We start from the raw sequence: 20,500 nt of genomic DNA, 5'->3' as shown, positions 1-20,500 counted from the left end.
TCTCCTATAGCTTGTTGGTTTCCTCGTTCAACCTAATCAGCTCTGCTATGGCCTCCTGACTGTCCTGCTTCAACTGTTGGAGCTCATATCTCATTTGTTGGGTGGTATCAGGCTCAGAAGGCCTGGCCTGGTGAGCTCCTTGAACTCAGTGAAGTCCAGCTCAAGGAGAGACAGGCTCTCTCTTAGTTGTTGGAAGAGCTTGGGAGGTGCTGGGGTGGGGTGGAGCCGGATGGCAGCCTGGTTGTTGGCTTGAGGTCCGGCTCTGTGACCTCTAGGACCAATGTGTCATCCTCCTCTTCCTGTGTTTCCTCTTACAGTGCTGTTGCTTGTACTGGGTCGGTCTCTCTCAGTTTCTGCCTTCATTTTGGGGAAGAGTTCCTCAAAGGAGTTGAGGCTTGCCTCATTTCCCTGTACTAGCACTGTTCCTTTCTTAGTGCAGTACGTAATTGTGAGCAGAGGGTTGTCTGTGTCCAGGGTTTCATACAGGTTGACATACAGTCAAGCAGCCACCATGACCAATGCCTTCTTTGGCAATGTGTGTGTAGTTATTACATATGACCTGCTTCCATGTGCTGATGTGATCCGTATGAAAGGATTTTTTATTTTTTATCTTCCTGCTGTTGCATATGATGTAGTCAGCAAAGAGTTGCTCTGTATTGGAAAAGAGTGTTGCCTCTTTATGTGTGTGTGGTTTTAGCATTGAAAAAGTTAGTAGTGTATTCGATCGCTCTGCGGTTGTTGTGTTCCGTCTCCATGGTAACCTGCTTTGTTTTCAACTGTCCCAACTGTTATTTAGCTATTTTTTTGATGATGTTAGGCCAATAAGTCCTTGACAGATTTGTTTCTGTTCTTCTTGTTCAAATGTTGTAGAATTGTTTTTCTCTTCTATCTCTCTTCCTCTTTTTTCCCTCTTTTCTTACCTCAGCTCCAGGTTTTGTGTTAGGCTAGCAGAGTTGGTTGGCTGCTCCTTACTGTTTTCCAGATTGATTTGCTGGAAATTTTCTCTTTTTTAATGTTAAAATACATACTGTTGTTGCTATTTGTCTTCCTTTTCAATCTCTCTAACTTTATGTTGCTTTCCCCAGGTTGCTGGTTCCTCTGTTTCACTCTTTCATCCTAAAGTTGACGATATTTTCCGGAGCTCATCTTTTCTGTGACCCCTCTCAGTGGAATTTCATCTCTCTCATTGGCAATTTTCTCTCTCTCTCTCTCTCTCTCTCTCTCTCTCTCTCTCTCTCTCTCTCTCTCTCTCTCTCTTTTTTTTTTTTTTTTTAATATATAATAAAGCTCATTAGAATATAGGGATACATATATTTTAATGAGCTTTATTAGCAACTCCCTTTTTTTCCCCCAATAACTTTTTTTTTTTTAGAATTTAGTTTTCAGAAAATGTGGGTGTTTTTTGTCCAAAGGGGGGATTTTTGACAGTGTGTGAGGAAGTGTCTTTCTATCTCCACAGCAGCTTCTCCACACTGCCGGCATAGCTACTCCTCTCTAGGTAGACATGTTTTCCCGTCCTGTCTCTATGGCCAGGCTTTGCTCTCTCTCTCTCTCTCTCTCACTCTCTCTCTCACTCTCATGTACAGTTTTAACAGTGACCTCACAGTTTAAGGATGCCGGAATTGATTATCAATAATTTCAGTTACATGCTTCAGGTTTTGAGGGTAATTCATAATAGAAATCATCTTTATATGCTTTAGTCTTTATGTAACTAAAACCATTTTTGTATGTGGGGCACTTCAAAAGTTTGATTATTTTTACCTCCCACAGCCACTGAGGCAGAGAAGGATGGTGTTGCTGTCTTCAAGTTCCCCCGCTGGCGTGTGAAGGGCCAAGCCATTCCAGAGGTGGTGGCTCAGTACGAGGCCACTGGTGCCGAGCTCAACGTCCTGCCCTTCTGCTCCCAGTTTATCCCCATGGAGGTCATTGACCACCCGAAACACGGCTCCATCATCTACCACCCCTCCCTGCTGCCTCGCCACAGGGGAGCCTCAGCTATCAACTGGTGAGTCATGTCATGCTGATTAGGTTGGGGTTGGCATGGTGACAAACCCAGTCTTTGACCTGCTGTCTCTGACACACAGGACCCTGATCCATGGTGACAAAAAGGGCGGGTTTACAGTGTTCTGGGCTGATGATGGACTGGACACAGGACCAATCCTGCTGCAGAGAGAGTGTGATGTTGAACCCAATGACACCGTCAATACCATCTACAAGAGATTTCTTTTCCCAGAGGGAGTCAAAGGCACAGTAAGTGTAGTGGTGGTGCAAGGCATTATGGGTGGGTAGTGTAGGCTGAGCTAGTTGGTAAAATAAAGTAGAGGAAGTATGGTATGCAGCATTGATTGTATATGAGAAAAACATAGCCACTGTGACCATTGGACAAGAGGGCTGAACTGTGGAGGAGCTTCAGGCTGTGCTACGCCCACTGGATCAAAGGGCCAAAGAGGGAACTGCTGATTTTCAACTGGCTGATGCAAGCCACTGAATGCTGAACAAGACATTTTTAGGTGACCCCTGCTGACATTAGAAAGAATGCAGGGTTAAGGCACATCTGTATTGGCTTCACTTTTCAGACTTGGAAGATCGCTGAAAAGCAATACAAGGTTATAAAAAAACAAGTTAGCAAATATATGGGACAAGCCAAAAAAGAACATATATATCAAAGACACTTGGGAAATCCTAAACAGTGACATTTGTACTTTCAATTTAAGTCAATTCAATTTTATTTATAGTGCCAAATCATAACAAAATGTTTACATTTTACATATAGAGTAGGTATAGACCACACTCTATGACTTATTTATGATTTACATGGACCCAACAATTCCTCCGTAGAGTACGCTGGCAACGAAAAACCTTCCCTTTAACAGGCAGGAATGTGGGACAGACCCAGCTCTATAGAAGACAGACATCTGTTCATAATGACAATAACAGGTGATGAAGAAAAATTAATCGTTGATCCTTCCAGATGATGAATACAGAAAATAACCCGAAGAGCCTCAGTTGTCCTTACAAAAATATATGGTTTAATACATAGATCTGATCAGAGAAGCTTCTGGCACATGTATGAATGAAAGCAGTCACCAGAAAACTTGAAGAATCCCTGAGCCCCTCACACATTACACAGCAACCCGTCTCAGGTACCACCCTGTTATCTGTTGTGGCGGCAGAATAATAAACAACCCCTTGTACATACTTTTCAGAGCAGACATTCAATATTCGCTGTCGTTTGAAGATTTCAATATCTGAGCAAAAAACATGAATGAGTTTGAACGGGGGAAGTAAAGTGTTGCAGTCTGTGTTTCTTAGAGAAGTGGGTGAAAGTGACTTCAGATCCCTTGCGAAAGCCAAAATTTGATAGTGATGGCACCGACATGACTATAATGAAAAAGACTATTGACTGTTACCAAACCGCTAAAGCTGTTTTGACACCGCCGCGTGTCTACCACCCTGTCAACTGCCTACCTTCAAAAGCATTTCATCAAAAAGCAAGACGTTTTTAAAAGCAATTCCTGCCACGTGCAGTTACCGCCCGCTGATCAGCACGATGAACTCTGGGTGGCAAAGGCTGTGTGTGTTCATGTGTGCAGCAAATGCTTCATAACTGCTGGCCCCTGCTCAAAACTGCTGCCCCTCTGCCCCCCTACCATTGAAATGATTGGGGGCGAGGAGTTACCATGTGGTGGCATGAAAGCAGTTTAAGCTGTATTTTGAATCAATCGTCCTGTACAGGTCTTTTATCAAAAGGATGAAAAAAGCAAAGGTTACTCCTCTTTTAGAATGGGAGAAACACAGCTTTACTAACTAAAGACCCGTGTCCTTGCTTGACAGTGTGAGTGCACCGATATATTCCAGTCACTTGATGGTGCAAGTTCAGTTGTTGCAATATTAGCCATTTTAAAAAGACAAAAGGCAAGACCCCTTGGTAAAGCACGGCGGGCAAAGCAATTCAGTTTTATTTATAGTACCAAATCATAACAGAAAGTTTTCTCAAGACAATCTCCATATAGAGTAGGTCTGTGACTTATGCATGATTTACAGAGACCCAACCATTACCCCATAATGAGAATAATAGGAATATGACTAATCAATAGTAACAATAATAACAGTAATAAAAGACAGACGGACATAAACAGTTTTCTTGTGATAACGAGATGATTAATTTGAGATCTGGAGAAAACACGATAGTCTGGTGTATAAAATGACTGCAGAAAACATCATTCAGTGTATCAATGTCAGGGGAGCAGCAGAATATGGATCATCATCACACATCCTGACACAGGCTGAAACAGCTTTATTCTATTAGAGATCATGTTCACATTAGAATATGGATCACCATCACACATCTCTTCCTGACACAGGCTGAAACAGCTTTATTCTATTAGAGATAATGTTCACATTAGAATATGGATCACCATCACACACCCTGACACAGGCTGAAACAGCTTTATTCTATTAGAGATAATGTTCACATTAGAATATGGATCACCATCACACATCTCTTCCTGACACAGGCTGAAACAGCTTTATTCTATTAGAGATAATGTTCACATTAGTGTGCACCATCTAAAAGGATGGTAAACAATAAAGCTTAAATAAAGTTATTATTATTATCTGAGGTGTAAGTGAGCATGATGTCCTCATTAACTACAATTCCTTTAACAAACTTTAATGTCAACAATATTATAAAAACATAAATACATGGAGGAGTTTTACAATGTGCACATAAATATACAGATTACAGTTTAATTTCATAACAGTTAATAACCAACTGAAATCATCTGTCAGTGTTGTCTTTAGTGTTCTTCAAGATATGAGAAGTCTTTACTAGGCAGGACATGTCAGATGTGATGGAAATTTGAGGCCTATCATGTTTTATTCATTATCTCTCAAATTAATTATCTTGTTATCTCAGGTAAACGGATCATAATTATCTCGTTATCACAGAAAAATGAAGGTATTCTCTCGCTTTCACAGGAAAACAGAGGGAATAAAATGTATGTAATTTATGACCCTTTAGGGCTTCCGTAGTAATGAGTAAATAAGTGAGGGTATCATGTGATTTCAGGTGGATGCAGTGAGGCTGATTGCAGAAGGGAAGGCCCCGAGGATCATCCAGCCACAGGAGGGAGCCACATATGAGTGCATTCAGAAGAAAGACAATGCTAAGGTAAGAGACAACCATCACTTCTCTCTATTTCACATTAAAGTCAACAAATGGCATAAACATGCTTTTTAAACCAATCTACCTGTTTAAATGTGAGGACAACCTGATGAACGGCTGTTATAACCATAAGTTGCTATAATACCCTATAGGTTTATGCTGATGTAAAACTAAAGGTAGACATTTTTAAAAATATCAAAAATCTGGACATTAACACTCCCTCCTCCAAACTTCGTTAGACACTTTGGCTTCAGTCTTTCCCCTATCCAGTGGAGAACATAATGTTTCCTATCAGACCCAAATATTTTGAATTTTAGCAATATCAAGTCATGATTTGGGGGATGTTTTCTGCTAAGCTAGTCACATAGTCACAGCAGATTCTCTGTGTGTTGGCAGATTGACTGGAACCAGCCTGCTGAGGCTCTCCACAACTGGATCCGAGGAAACGACAAAGTGCCTGGTGCCTGGGCAGAGGTGGATGGACAGGTGACAGAACACCGCATACTCAATCATTAGAACAGAAATCATATTGTCTATTGATATGCTGAAAAAGTGTTTTTCTTCTGTTTCTGTCTCACACTGACTATAGTGACTTGTATCTGAGCACATTTTGTCACCAGAGGTGTTTTTTCACATTTCTCTTCTGAAGGAGATGTCTGTGCACTTCTCTGAAATTCAAATTTGTGAGGACTTGGCGAAATGAGGACTCTAGTGCAGTCAGGGTACGATAAATGCAGGCTTTATTTCTGACACTCAAATACCCTCTTTAGACAGAGCGAGAACTCAATAGGCTATTTAAGGGCGCGATCACACTATCCTCCCGGACCGAGACCCGGACTTGAGGGTACTTGTCCCCCCTCCCTCTCCCCCCCGCGCCCCAGCCCCGTTTGTACTCACACTGCCTGGGCCACGGCCAATGCTTCTTGCTGTCCATACGCCATCACGCCGTAACACGTCACACGCATTGATCGCGTGTGTGTGGCTTTGTTTACAAATCTTTCCACAGACCTCGGAGTTTTTGTGCGTCTTGTCGACTGTTTTTGAATATTTTCATCCGACCAAATCTGCAGTAAACACTCCACCTCCGCATCACACCAACGTGAACCTTCACCACCATTGTTGTTGTTGTTAAATGTCCGCGCATGGTCCGTCCTTCTATTTACATGTCCGAACAGGCGGACATAACGCTACTGCCGTAGGGCTCGTGCTCGTGCTCGTACACGTGCGCACGCTCGTGCTCGTACATTCGCAAACGGCTCCGCTAAAGCCCACCTCTTTCAAGCGGGCCGTGGCGGCCCAGCTGGCCCCAGTTGAGCGCGGAGCGGGTGCGCTCACACTACTTAAAGGTACTAGACTTTAGCTGAAAAACCGGTTTTGGCCGCGGCCAAAAGGATAGTGTGATCACGCCCTAACTCTAAACTTGTCTACTCGGACGAGAACTTTACAAAGAAAACAATCGTGGCCAGAAACACCATCGCTCCGGAGGGAGAAAAGGACAACAGGCCAAAGCTACACTGATCTGAATAATAATCTATGAAAAGTTCACAAACAAAAGTCACTCACATGGAGGAAAAAACCAAAGGTTACAAACATAAACTATACTGCACAGAGCTAATTAAACTACAACTCAAAAATATTACAAGAGGAGGAAAAACAAAGGCACTATGAAATTAAACTAGCTTCTCAAGCTGACCAAAAAACTATAGAAACAAAAATTCACTCTTCTTCAGAGGTATTCGAGGAAACAGAAATACTCGCGAGGCAATACTTAGAGACTTGACAAGGCTGTGGTAATGGTTAGAGCTACACAACATGACAATATACTCTGGCAACAAGACAGGGGAAGACGAGGACTATATACACATGAGGGAGGATGACTCAGATGGACACTATCAGGTAATCGGGGAACACAGCAGACCGGTGACACAGGAGGAAGGGCAAGTGAGCTGAATGGAAAGGAGGATTACTTTTCAAAATAAAACATGAATTTCAAAGTCAAAAAACCCAAGACAGGACACCTCTCACCGCGGTGTGACAAAATTCATCCCGGGTGTAAGGGAATATTTAATTTTCCCTAGACAGTTTGCATAAGTTAATGATCAGTCCCTCTATGATGGTGGACAGCTCTTAATGGCAGGACTTTCTGTTCCATTACTGCTGGGGTCAGATAATCTTCCCTAAACTCCCGGAGGAACACCCAAGGCCATGATTCCCTTAGCGCCTTCAATCTCACTCCCTGCAGGCTGCAAGTCACAGCTGCAGGATTAAACGATAATGCTCACTGTCACTTCCTTAATCTTATGTTTATGCATTATAGCCAATGAGATGATCGAATATCTCCTCTTGCTGTCTCGATCCACCTTCCTAGTATGAGAATCTGATCTTTGCTGTCTGAGCCTTAGAATTGAGGTGGCGTCACGCTCTACTTTGTGTTGACGTCCTTCAGCATAAGACCTCCAGGATTCTGGTACTGTGTCTTATTTTCTGGCATCACCACAAAATCTTCCCTAACACCGGGCAGCTTTAGTTGGTACGTCAGTAATCTGTAAACCAAGCAGCTCTGATATGTGAAACACTCACACTGTCCTTCCGCACCGGGCCAAAACCGTTTTTTCAGCTAAAGCCTAGTGCGTTTGACCAGTGTGAGTGCACCCGCTCCGCGCATAACTGCGGCCAGAGAGGGGTGGGCTTTTGTAGAGCGCGTTTGCACATGTACGAGCGCAAGCACGTGTACGAGCATGATGGCCACGGCAGTTCTGACGTCATTTATGTGCGCCTGTTCGGACATAGTAAATAGAAGGACGAACCATGCACGGACATTTACAACAACAACAATGGTGGCGAAAGGTTCATGTTGGTGTGATGCGGAGTTGGAGTGTTTACTGCAGATTTGGTCGGATGAAAATATTCAAAAACAGTCGGACAAGACGCACAAAAACTCTGAGGTGCATGGAAAGATTTGTAAACAAAGCGACGCATTGCGATGACGTATAGGCAGGCAAGAAGCATTGGCCAAGGCCCAGGCAGTGTGAGTACAAACGGGCTGGCAAGGGGGGGGACAAGTACCCTAAAGTCCGGGGCGCGGTGCGGAAGGACAGTGTGAGTGCGCCCTTAGGCACAACACTGGCAAAGAAAGGTGAAACCTCCAGCTCAGAGACTATCAGTACAGAGAAAAAAAACACTGTCATCATAGCTGTCAGCCTGTGACAGTTACAAGCTAACAAGCTAACAAAAAAAACATCACTACCTAAGAAAAGATGCTAACTACACTTACCATTCTGATACATCTGCTAGTCCACCATTTTAGTGACAACAGACTCCTCATCTGAGTCTGAGTCTGACTGAAAGGTCCAAGCCGCTCAAACTATAACTTAGTTGTAGCCTGCTAACGTTAGCTCTCTGGGCAGGCAGCTGCCTCCTGTCTGTAGCTGGTTCAAACATGTGTAGGGCCTCAACTCACGTTCAGATTATGAGATCAAGTATTCTCAATAGATTCATCGTTAATCAATTAAATTAGCTATCAATAAATAAAGATAAATTAAAGATAATTATAAAACCATGACTGACTTTAGTTAAACCAGAGTTCCTCTGGGGCACCACGGTCACAGGAGTGACAACTAATATTAAAGTCTCATTACATATATTAAACTACTTATTAAGGATAAAACACCAATTAATGTAGTTTACTCAGTTGAAGAATTTTAAAGTTGTTTTCTTAGAAAAGGTTGTCACATTCATCTTTGTGCAATATTAAATAAACAGACATATTGTAAACACAAACACAACAAACAAAACACACAATAAAACTAAACAACAAATGAGCCTTGTTCCACGTGAGCGCCCATTAAACCTCTATTTTAACCGAAAAAACTTTAAGTGTAATCCTTCTCATACAACAGTAAACTATCACTTAACTCCACCGGATTGTGATTATTCCTTTAAAAGAGGTGCAAACGTTTACTGAACATATAAACTCAGTGGGCAGAAACATCAAGTTCACCAGAGAAGAAGTCAAGGGTAATAGTTTGCCTTTCTTAGACTGTGACATCCATATGGAGAAGGACAGTAGCCACCACATTGGGATAAACAGAAAACCCACTCACACAGATCAATATCTACTGTTTGAATCTCACCACCCCCTGGAACACAAGCTTGGAGTTATCAGAACACTGCAACATAGAGCTGATAACTTACCCACCGGCTCACAGGCCCAAGGGGAAGAACGCAAGCACCTGAGAGGCGCCCTCACAACTTGTGGCTGACCCAGCTGGACCTTTGTCAAAACGGCAGCTGCTTCCAGAAAGAAAACCAAAGTGGTTGAGAAATAAAAAGAAAACAAGAGAAACAAAATAGTCATTCCGTATGTGGCTGGGGTATCGGAGAAACTCAGGAGGATTTTCAACAAACACTGCATCCCTGTGTATTTCAAACCCAGTAACACACTCAGACAGAGACTAGTACATCCGAAGGACAGAATACCACACACCCACAAAAGCAATCTGGTTTATGCTGTCCAATGCAACGAGGAATGCAAAGATCTCTACATTGGAGAAACAAAACAACCACTGCATAAACGCATGGCCCAACACAGGAGAGCTAACTCCTCAGGCCTGGACTCTGCTGTCCACTTGCATCTCAAGGAGAAAGCCCACTCCATTGATGACAACAATGTCCACATCCTGGACAAAGAGAACAGATGGTTTGAAAGAGGAATAAAAGAAGCCGTCTATGCAAAAGTAGAGGAACCATCGCTAAATAGAGAAGGAGGTCTGAGTCACCACTTATCTCCAATTTACAATGCTGCCCCTTCATCCCTTCAGGAGATTCAACAATCTAACCTCAAAGAACAACTGTTCACAAAAGGCCTCCTGTGACTCCAACGACAGTCGTTAAGACTCAATAGAGCACTAACAAAGTCCAAACCTACTTCCCACCAATGACTGTCACTCTAACGATAGTCGTTGGCACTTGGAGCACAAAGGGTTACAGTGACATCATCGGCCTTGTGAGAGGTTAAATACCGCAATCTCACACCAGTTAGTTGGACCAGTCCCACCCTGGTCAGATATGTACATGATCTGATTAAACCTCTCGGATGAGAGGTGAAACGTCTTCCTAGACAAATAACCAAGACCAGTTGCTTTGGACTTAATTTTCTCTGGGGATATATCAAGAAGAGTATGATCCCATCCACAGAGGCTGGAGAATGTGCGTGAGACTGATCATCTCAACTGAATATATCTCTTTTGACCTAGGGTAATGTTGACCATGTGTATACTGTGCTAGATGTCATCAGGTACAAATTCATAACACAATGTTTACGTTTTCTATACTGTTCCACTTTCTTATTGGTAACGCTGACCAGCATGAACTGTGCACGCTAACTAACTATTTCAGGTTCAACCTAGTGTTTCTACTAAAGTACTGGTTTGCTGTTTTTACTTAAAGGTTATCCGAATTAAAACAAAAGACATGTTGTTTCAGTTCATTATTATTATTATTATTATTATTGTTGTTATTATTATTATTATTATTATTATTATTATTATTGATTAAGTGGGTCAGCAATATTTGGTTGTAAGAGACATTACACTTGATGCAGTGTTATTTAAGGAAGTGAATGCTGTATAGTCTTGATCTTCACACCAGTTAGTTGGACCAGTCCCAGCCTGGTCAGATGCGTACATGAATTGATGAAGCCTCTTGGATGAGAGGTGAAACGTCTTCCTAGACAAATAACCAAGTCCAGTTTCTTTTGACTGAAATTGCTTTGAGGATAACAATGACCTTGACAAATGAGAACATTCACACGGAAATTCACAGGCTTATTGATACTCAGCATGATTAATAGATTCTCTCCCAGAATCATAACTTAAGTTTACTGTGCATTATACCTAGAAATGTATTACTACACTTTACTATTCCTTATTTTCTTAATGTTGGATGCTCGATGGGAGCCTGAGTGCTTAGCTTTGTACTTCCCAACCACAAACACTTAATGTGTGGATTTTCTTTCTGGGGGTTGTTATCACCTTGTTCATTTGCGTGATAGGCCCAGTATTTACCCACGGCCCATCTACGAACTGATGCTTCTCTGCCAGACTTTTATTTTTGTTTGTTTTTGTGTCTTTGGGTTTCTTGTATGGTGCTCACTTCTCTGTATACACAATATGGCCATTATAAATAATACAAGAGGTTATGATGGTTGGCCTGCAAACTTCATAAATCGGAATGTTAAATCCCTAAATCATCCAGTGATATTTAAAAAAATATTCTCTCACCTATTTTTTTATTTTGGCTCCTGTCTAACGACACACAAGTATTTCATATGACAGTAATTAAATTCAATTCAAATGTATTTACAGTGCCAATTCATAACAAAAGTTATTTCAAGACAATTTATAGAGTAGGTAAAGACCGCACTCTATGATGATAACTTGTGCACACAGTGGCAACGAAAACCTTCCCTATAACAGGCAGGAACAAACAGACCCAGCTCTGTGGAGGACGGACATCTGTCTGCACCTGTTGGGGTGGAAGAAAAGGAGAGAAAAAGACAGACACACACAGACAGACAGGCAGACAGACACACTTCCAGAGATGCAAGCAACCACAAAAGTAACATAAACTATAATAATATCTATAGTAATGTGAATATGACTTATATGTTAGAGCAGTTAATACAGCAGAAAAGTAGAAACAAGCCAAGCTAAGGTGATAGATTATGAAAAGATAATAATTATGGTGGCAAACATGATCAATGATGAGAAGTGATAATAACAGATGTGATACAATGAGATGTATTACATGATGTTTTTATGGCTACAAATTTTATAATTCATAAAACTAATGATCTTCTGTGTCTCTCTTCCTGTAGAATGTGACGTTCTACGGATCCACTCTGGTGGATAACGGCACCACAGCTAACGGTCAGCCCCTAGAGATCCCCGGAGCGAGCTGCCCCGGCATCGTCACCAAGGCAGGCCTGGTGCTGTATGGCAATGACGGCAAGGCGGTCAGTCAATGTAGATTTCTTCTTCTTTGAGCTTTAACATGTTGCATTTCCGCCATCTTCTGGATTGAGTTCACTCATACAGTATCCTGTTCTCCTCAGGAAGCTGAACTTAGATGCCTTGTCCACTTCCACCACACTACATTACAGCATGCTCTTCCCTTCTGCTCCTGTTAGCTCTAATCTATCATGTCTTCTTTCACGTCCTCTCTCTCTGATACAGATTTCTACATGCTCTACACCAGGGCTACTCAGTTAACTTGGGTTCTGGGCCGGTTGACAAAAATGATCCAAAATGAGAGGCCAGAAAAATATAAGCGTAATGGATATTGTAAAACACTACAGCGACATATGAGTGCATTTATTGTCTTTATTTTATCAATATAAATAGGAACAATAGGCCTCAAAGTGCAACAAGCTTGTCAAAAAACAATCCTTGTTGAATGATCAAACCTGTGAACAAACCAGAGGTTTTCACTCCATTATTGGACAAAGGACAAGCTTGAGGCTCTTCTCCTTTACTTGAGTATTTTATTTACATGCTACTTTATTCTTCTACTCCGCTACAAATCAAAAATATAAAATATTCAACTTTTTACTCAACTGCATTTATCTGATTACTGCAGTTACTAGTTACTTTACCAGGCTGACAAGCACATATGAAACATTAGTTTATTCATCAAAAACTGGACTGACACAAATGAACGTCACATAAATGCAGAGTAGCATGATTTTTATCAACTTCTCCTCTTTACACTCAGATATGGCTGCAGAGTAAACACAGGCTTCACAGAGACCGAAACAAAAACTTCTCTGTCCATTCTCTGGTGAACTGACGGTTTTCTGTGTCAACCTTTCTTTTTTTCAGAGTAGAAAGAGACATTGATGTGGTGATTTAACCAAACTGATATTATTTACGATGTGTTTGTAACGGAAATAATCCCTTTTTTAACGAGGCTCCAGCAATCTGAATTCATTTCCCTGAAACACCCTTCCTTTGTTGAAGGTTTTTTTTTTTTAAAAGATGTACATTATAATTACTATAATTAATTTGCTGTAATACTGTGAAAATACTGTGTAACTATATAAAATGCTTTGTAAAAGGAAACACAATTAATAAGAAAAGAAACAAGTGTTTCAGTCGTTCCAACAGCTCCACCATGCACAATTGCGGTCACATTGCGTGATCAAAACCTGTATAAATCACCAAGTTAAAAATGAATTGATAAACACACTAATAAATATAAAAAATATATCTCTGACCTATTTATATTCTGAGAAATGATTTGAAACTTTAGCAATGACGAGTTCACTAGTATGTTTTCTGGTATGTTGCATAAAACAAGAGTAAAAGCCAATAGTTTCTGTTTTAAATCGGCTGTTTCATTCGTCATATCTGTTTCAAATGTCCCGACCACGCGGGGTGTTTGAAACAAATGTCAACTTGCGTTCGGAGTTCAAAAACAGCGTGGTCATCCGACTTATGTATTAAATTACACTTGGAGCTAAGAGAATACACATGTGAATTGTTCATCACGTGATAAAATGATTTGTAAAAGTACCGTCATCTTTTAACTGAAAAGGGTTCCAAAAGGATGTACAGATGCCATACATTTTTATGCCTCTGCTCCAGCAACATCCATGGATGGAGACGTTATGTTTTTAGATTGTTAACTCTTCAGTCCCAATCTTATGAACTTGCCTAAAGTTTCTTCAGAGCATACATTTAGGACATTAAAGAAAAAGACTCAATGAATGGTGATTCAGTGTATTTCAACAGAGAGTTTCCATGTAGTGGACTCAGAAAATAATGAAAATGCTTCATGAAGCTTCATTTGCCCATCACTAGCTTAAAGTGTGTTTACACGGCCTTAACAAATGTCAGCACACAAAAATGAATTTTTTAATGAACTCTTAAATACAGTGTGAGATGTTTCCTCCTGTAGACACACAGACTGAGACTTCCACTGCTAATGTCATGTTTTTAAAGTTGATTTTTAGGTAACACTGGTTTCACATGAAATCAAGTCTGTATGGTCATGTCATGCTCTCCTTCTCTGCAGCTGTTGGTAAAGAATCTGCAGTTTCAGGATGGGAAGATGATTGCTGCAGCACAGTACTTCCGCTCAGGGAGCAGTGCTGCAGTGGAACTCACAGAGGAGGAGAAAACCTTCGCTGCACAGATGAGGGTAGGGCCTCTTCTCCTACTCACTTGTAATGATAAAGAAAGTATAACTGAGAAGTTGCCAGCATGGCACATGTGTGTGTAGTGTATTTGTCCACTAAAAATGTCCTGTGTTTGACGATCACAGACCGTGTGGCAGAGTATTCTGACTAATGTCTGTCAGATTGAAGACTCCACAGATTTCTTCAAGTCTGGTGCTGCTTCCATGGATGTTGTCAGGTAATGAAAACAGGTGGAGAGATCTAATCTAATGAATCTGGTACACCATAGACTAGGGGTGGGCAAAAATAATAATAATCGTCGACAATCGTTTCATAACTTCCAAAAATCGATTTAAAAAAACTATTTTATTCTGTCTCACGGTGCGCACATCGCGGCTCCAACTGTTGCATTCACTGCCAGCCCGCCCGTCATTAAAGGCGTTTGGGCACACTTTGGATTTGACAACCTTCAGGAGTATGAAGTTGGACATGACTCATTTAATACGCAAGGTTTTTCGCAAAATGAAAGTCAAGTATTTCAGCAAAACAATGAACGCCCACTAAGCAGTCATTGGCTTCTCCGTAGTCAAACCAGCCGGCCCTATATTTGTAGTGCACCTTTATTTTAACATTTATGGTAAATGCATTGAAACTGCTCAGAGGAGCTGACCTGAAGGTAAACACTTTACTGTCATTCTGTCTCACTCTGCAGTATAAATCTCTGACATGAAGGTAAACACTTTACTGTCATTCTGTCTCACTCTGCAGTCTAAAACTCTGACATGAAGGTAAACACTTTACTGTCATTCTGTCTCACTCTGCGGTATAAAACTGACATGAAGGTAAACACTTTACTGTCAATCTGTCTTACTCTGCATTATGAAACTCTGACATGAAGGTAAACACTTTACTGTCATTCTGTCTCACTCTGCGGTATAAAACTGACATGAAGGTAAACACTTTACTGTCATTCTGTCTTACTCTGCATTATGAAACTCTGACATGAAGGTTAACACTTTACTGTCATTCTATGACATATCAAATGTTACACAACCAGGCCCAAATACCAAATAAATAAGGAAATAAGATTAATTGCATAATTTTCCCAGAACTGCTCACTGAATTTCAGGATGAACGGTATTTCAAAATATACTGTACACTAAAATATTATATTGTATAAAAAACTACAAACACGAAAAATGTCAGTTTTGCAGTATTACTTTTGTACAACTTTTGTTTTGGAAATGGCCAGGATTCTGAGAAAAAGGGCAGCTTAGCCTATGTATGATTTTATCTGTTTATAGCGCTTTTATTATTTAAGTCACTGAGAAATGAGATATACTAAAAAAATGTGAAAGTTAAGCATGACTAAATTATATCTGGTTATAGAGTTACCTTTTTGTGTTCACATTATAGTAATCAGTTGATACCTTTGTCAAACAATAAAGTATAATCTTATGTGTTCATGCCATAATTAGGACCGGAGTAGATCCTGAAGCATGCACTAATTAAAAACATGATTTTGAATTGAAAATCGATTCTGAATCGAACCGTGAGGCACCCAAAAATTCCCACCCCTACCATAGACATTTAGCTGACACTGGCATCTGATGCAGAGTCCAGTTGTTAAAAAAAGAAGTAATTTCTAGACAGTCCCAAACATCCAAAAGTTAAGAGTGAATCTATCTGTACTATACTATATATGTAAGTTCATTAAAATAAAGTAATTAATACAAACTTAGCAGTGACTGTAGGTTGCCATAGCTTGTAGGCTTGAAAGGCAAAAACTATTTTCCGTTTGTTTCCTTCAGCTGCTGGACTCTTTAATGTATTTTTTCATTTTCTTTATTTCTTGTCAGTTCCAACAGTGTCAAGGTTTGCACAGCAGAAAATAAGAATCAGCTCTTGGAGATGTATAATAACCTCTGTTGCAAAATCCACCTCTCCATATCAATCTTCAGACATGCCTCGGTCCCCAGAGGTCCTTCTGACCTTTGCTCTGCCACTATGCAACAGAGTAAATGATCTTGACAACTATTGGATGGATTACCATGATATTTAAAATATTTATTCACTTTTATTCCCTGACCTTTTCACCCATGTCAACATTTCTGTTTGTCCAATACTTGAAAAATAAACAACATTGCCATCAGCCCAAACTAAGACAGGGAACAGAGCAAACATTTCTTTTACACATCAGCATGTTGGCATTGTCATTATGAGCATATTAGCATGCTGGCATTAGCATTTTGCTCACAGCTCAGTTTGAAAAATCTAAGCACCAAAAATACCACAGTACTGCAACAGAGGAAATTAAGTAGTTTGATTCATTATCTCAGTGAATACATGTTCCTCCTCCTTCCCTCTCCTGTTGCTGCCCTCAGGCTTGTGGAGGAGGTGAAGCTCCGGGCCAGTAGCTGCCAGCTGCAGAACGAGGACGTCTACATGAACTGCACTTTCCAGGATTTCATCCAGATGTGCGTCAGGAAGCTCCGAGGCGAGGATGATGAAGAGGAGCTGGTTGTTGACTATGTAAGTTTGATTGGCTGTGTTTGAATTCTCAGAGAGCTGCTGCGACTGGCTGGTGTTTGTAACTGATTGGCCTCGAAGATGACATTTTGACTGGTGTTGTTACGCTGCTATGCTAACCAGCCTCATGATAACTTACAGTATAAGGCCTTTAACCTAGTGTTGCATTAGACATGAAAATACGTGACTTGGACTTCCCTGGGAAAAAGCAAACCTTCCTCCCTGGTGGTGTGTCTGTGTAGTCTTGTTCCCCACGACCAGTTCCCTCAGACTTCACTGAAGCCCGGCCCACTCTTCTGTGTGGTTGTTCAATTCAAAAGGTGTTTATACGACGATGATCATTAGTGGTGGTGGGTGAGCACACTGATTATGAGTGGCAAGAGACAAGACATTTTTGTGAAAAAAGACTGAGAAAACAGTGTGTTCACGTGCACATCAGTAACCGGAAAATGGCCTTACCCCGGTTAAGGGAATAACCAGATTATTGAAGTTCCCCACGTATACATGAAAGGGGGTTGAATGGGGAAATGACGGAGTAACTCTTCCTCCGGTACAGTAGGTAGAGCTCCACCAACATCCAGCTGGACTGAATACAGCTTTTTTTCCAGTTCACCTTTGTCAAAATCACAAGCGTGGGGAAAATGGCCGACTTTTGGACAGAACCACGACAGAAACGGGTCTTCTTGGTAGTGATAGTTAGTTGCCGTTGTGAAGTCCTCCCTCAGTTTAAAGGGAACGCTCTGCTGTTGTTTTTTCATGTTGTTTTCAGCGGCGTTGCTTCCTGGTTTATTCTATTCCCGGGTCAAAAGCCACTGCCATGGAGCGGGGAGGGGGTGTAATATAATCGGGTTTATAAACTGCATGTAAACCCACTAATTCCAAGCCGTCCCACCCCCCACATGAACCAAAACTAAAAAATACATTTATATCACAACAGTTGTCAACAGTGCTCTGTTTAATTTGTCAGGTGGAGAAGAACACCAACAATATGACCATAAAGATGCCGCATCAGCTGTTTATCAACGGGGAGTTTGTTGATGCAGAAGGAGGAAAGACCTACAAGACCATCAACCCCACTGACGGCACGGTGAGGACCACAACAGAGGACGCTGTTATAAATCACTTTTAATACTACAAGTTCAGTCTAGAGCACATTATCCCGTGTTCATTCGTTCTTTCATTAAAATATCACTTTCTTTTTTCAAGGCCAATAAAAGTTTTTATTTATTTTTTTATTTCTGGTGTTGATGGCTATTTAACTGCATTGTTAGTTATCAGTGCTCATTAGAATGCATGTGAGCCAGTCATTATATTAGGAAATATGCACCAGAATTCCAATTTAAAAGAAGGAAAATCAGAATCCACTATTTTTGTTATCCTTCCTGTCACCCTTACTGATGCGACACATTGTCCTCTATGCTGGCTTTGTAATTTGATGTCCTGTATCTGTCTGTCCTGCAGGCCATCTGTGATGTGTCTCTAGCCCAGATAAGTGATGTGGACAGGGCAGTGGCTGCTGCTAAGGAGGCCTTTGAAGAGGGAGAGTGGGGCAAGATGAACCCCAGAGACAGAGGCAGACTCATTTACAAGTCAGTGCACTTGTTCTTGTTTTCTTCTTCCTAAACTTAATTCTGCAGCTTTAAGCTCTTAAGACAACACACTCAGGCAGTGCATGTTACACTGCATACTGCATGGTTTGAACCTTTATTCAGGGATGGACACCATTAAATGCAACAGCTAATAACACAGGTTATAGATCATTTGCATCATATGCAGTGGAGATAACAAAATTAGAGAACAAAGTATAAATACTTGATTTATTCTGAAATACTGTTACTACTGATACTTTTTATTGTTCAGAATTTGATATGACCCCTGTCTCACTGCAAAACAGGTTAATCAGTTCCTTGAAGTTAAAAATATTGAAACAATGAAATGTCCAGCCCAGAGTCCAGATCTAAAGCCCATAGAGAATCTCTGCAAAATCAACAAAGTAATGTCTAAGAAACCCACTCCAGTTAGTGAACTGTGGAAGAGATTGAGTCAGAATGGACGCAGATCAAACCAGAGCAGTGTGAGAAACTAGTGATGTCCTGTGGGCGCAGATGTGCTGAAGTCATTCAAAGCTTCTTCTGACACAATGAACACTGGTTTCTAATTTTGATCATTGTTTTTTTTTCACTAAATAAAGGTTTTGGTTATTTAAAAAACATGCTAGTACAGCAGTGGTATAGCAACAACAGATATTCTATCAAATTCTAATCTCCACTGTGTGTATATACAGTGGAGATCAAAATCCGAGAATAAAGTATTAATTATTTTATAGATAGTGTAATCAGCTGTGTGTTGTAGTCATTCTGTGTCACTGGGCAAAGAAAAGCACATTCAAAAGTCAACACGTTGTGTCTCCTCTGTTACCCTGCCAACAGGCTGGCTAACCTGATGGAGGAGCACCAGGAGGAGCTGGCCACTATCGAAGCCATCGACTCTGGAGCCGTTTATACGCTGGCCCTAAAGACTCATGTGGGCATGTCCATTCAGACCTTCCGTTACTTTGCTGGCTGGTGTGATAAGATCCAAGTAAGACAGCCGTTTGAGCTGATCATGAGTTTAGATCAAACTTTTCTTAAATATGTAAAAACCACCAAATGTGAGTAGCATATGGCTAATCAGCAATAGCATATGGAGTACATGGTGTTCTCTCATCATAGGGCAGCACCATTCCCATCAACCAGGCCAGACCCAATCGTAACCTCACCTTCACCAAGAAGGAACCAATAGGGTAAGAGAGCGGATTTACATGACTGTGTGATTTTACACACACACACACACACTTATGTTGATCAGGTAGAAAATGTTATTTGTGACTATTGTTCTTAAAATGTTACAAATAGAGACACTACCAGATACAACTTTTAGTGTGACTCAGGCAAAACAAGTGTCTTTAACACTTTAGAACTAAACGTACTGCCTTGAATTACAGTCATCTTAATGTTTTTCCTCTACTACATGAATAAATAAATTAGAGATACGAACAGAACCTTCCCTTTCTTTCATCTCAGAGTGTGTGCCATTGTGATCCCCTGGAACTACCCTTTGATGATGCTGGCCTGGAAGACCGCAGCCTGCCTGGCAGCTGGAAACACAATTGTCCTCAAACCTGCTCAGGTCAGCCTCCACACTGTCAGTCAGGCTCTGTCCATACAAGACTAAATGAAAATGACTGCAGTCTGCAGTAATACTGTAGACTGGATAACATTCACACCAGCAGCTCTGTAAGGCTCTGCGTAGAGTAGCAGGGCTTTGAGCTAAATGCGAACAGGCTGATGTTTAGCAGGTATAATGTTTGCTATCTTAGCGTAGCATTTTAGCATGCCAATATTTTTATTTGATTAGTCATAAACTATCTTTGGCTCAGTGCTAAAGTAGGATTAGATATTTACACACAGATTAAGCAGTACAAAACGTATTTACTTGAGGCTTGTGTTAGCTTATGTTAGCTTAGCTGTGTTCACAGATCTTGCTAGAGTTTATTGCTGTCATTTTCGTGTCAGAATGTTCTGGAGAGATGCGTCTTGTGAAAAATGGGTCCGATATTGACTTCAGTGATTATGGGACTAAGGGAA

General features: G+C 40.9%; 1 protein-coding gene across 1 annotated transcript in view; it reads left to right on the top strand.

Moving 5' to 3' along the window:
* Window positions 1–20,500, top strand: part of aldh1l1 (aldehyde dehydrogenase 1 family, member L1) — a 35,912-nt gene that overhangs the window by 4,879 nt on the left and 10,533 nt on the right. Inside the window, exons 3-15 of the mRNA XM_083925017.1 lie at window positions 1,771–2,005; window positions 2,085–2,250; window positions 5,072–5,173; window positions 5,564–5,653; window positions 12,045–12,182; window positions 14,243–14,368; window positions 14,492–14,583; window positions 16,730–16,877; window positions 17,842–17,961; window positions 18,336–18,463; window positions 19,304–19,454; window positions 19,586–19,656; window positions 19,937–20,042. Of these exons, the coding sequence (XP_083781143.1) occupies window positions 1,771–2,005; window positions 2,085–2,250; window positions 5,072–5,173; window positions 5,564–5,653; window positions 12,045–12,182; window positions 14,243–14,368; window positions 14,492–14,583; window positions 16,730–16,877; window positions 17,842–17,961; window positions 18,336–18,463; window positions 19,304–19,454; window positions 19,586–19,656; window positions 19,937–20,042 (1,673 nt within the window). The remainder of the gene's footprint in view (window positions 1–1,770; window positions 2,006–2,084; window positions 2,251–5,071; window positions 5,174–5,563; window positions 5,654–12,044; window positions 12,183–14,242; window positions 14,369–14,491; window positions 14,584–16,729; window positions 16,878–17,841; window positions 17,962–18,335; window positions 18,464–19,303; window positions 19,455–19,585; window positions 19,657–19,936; window positions 20,043–20,500) is intronic.

Source organism: Echiichthys vipera, assembly GCF_963691815.1.
Source record: "Echiichthys vipera genome assembly, chromosome: 13".
Lineage (NCBI taxonomy): Eukaryota > Metazoa > Chordata > Actinopteri > Perciformes > Trachinidae > Echiichthys > Echiichthys vipera.
Note: the sequence above shows the minus strand (reverse complement) of the source record. Positions and strands in the feature narration are given on the sequence as shown.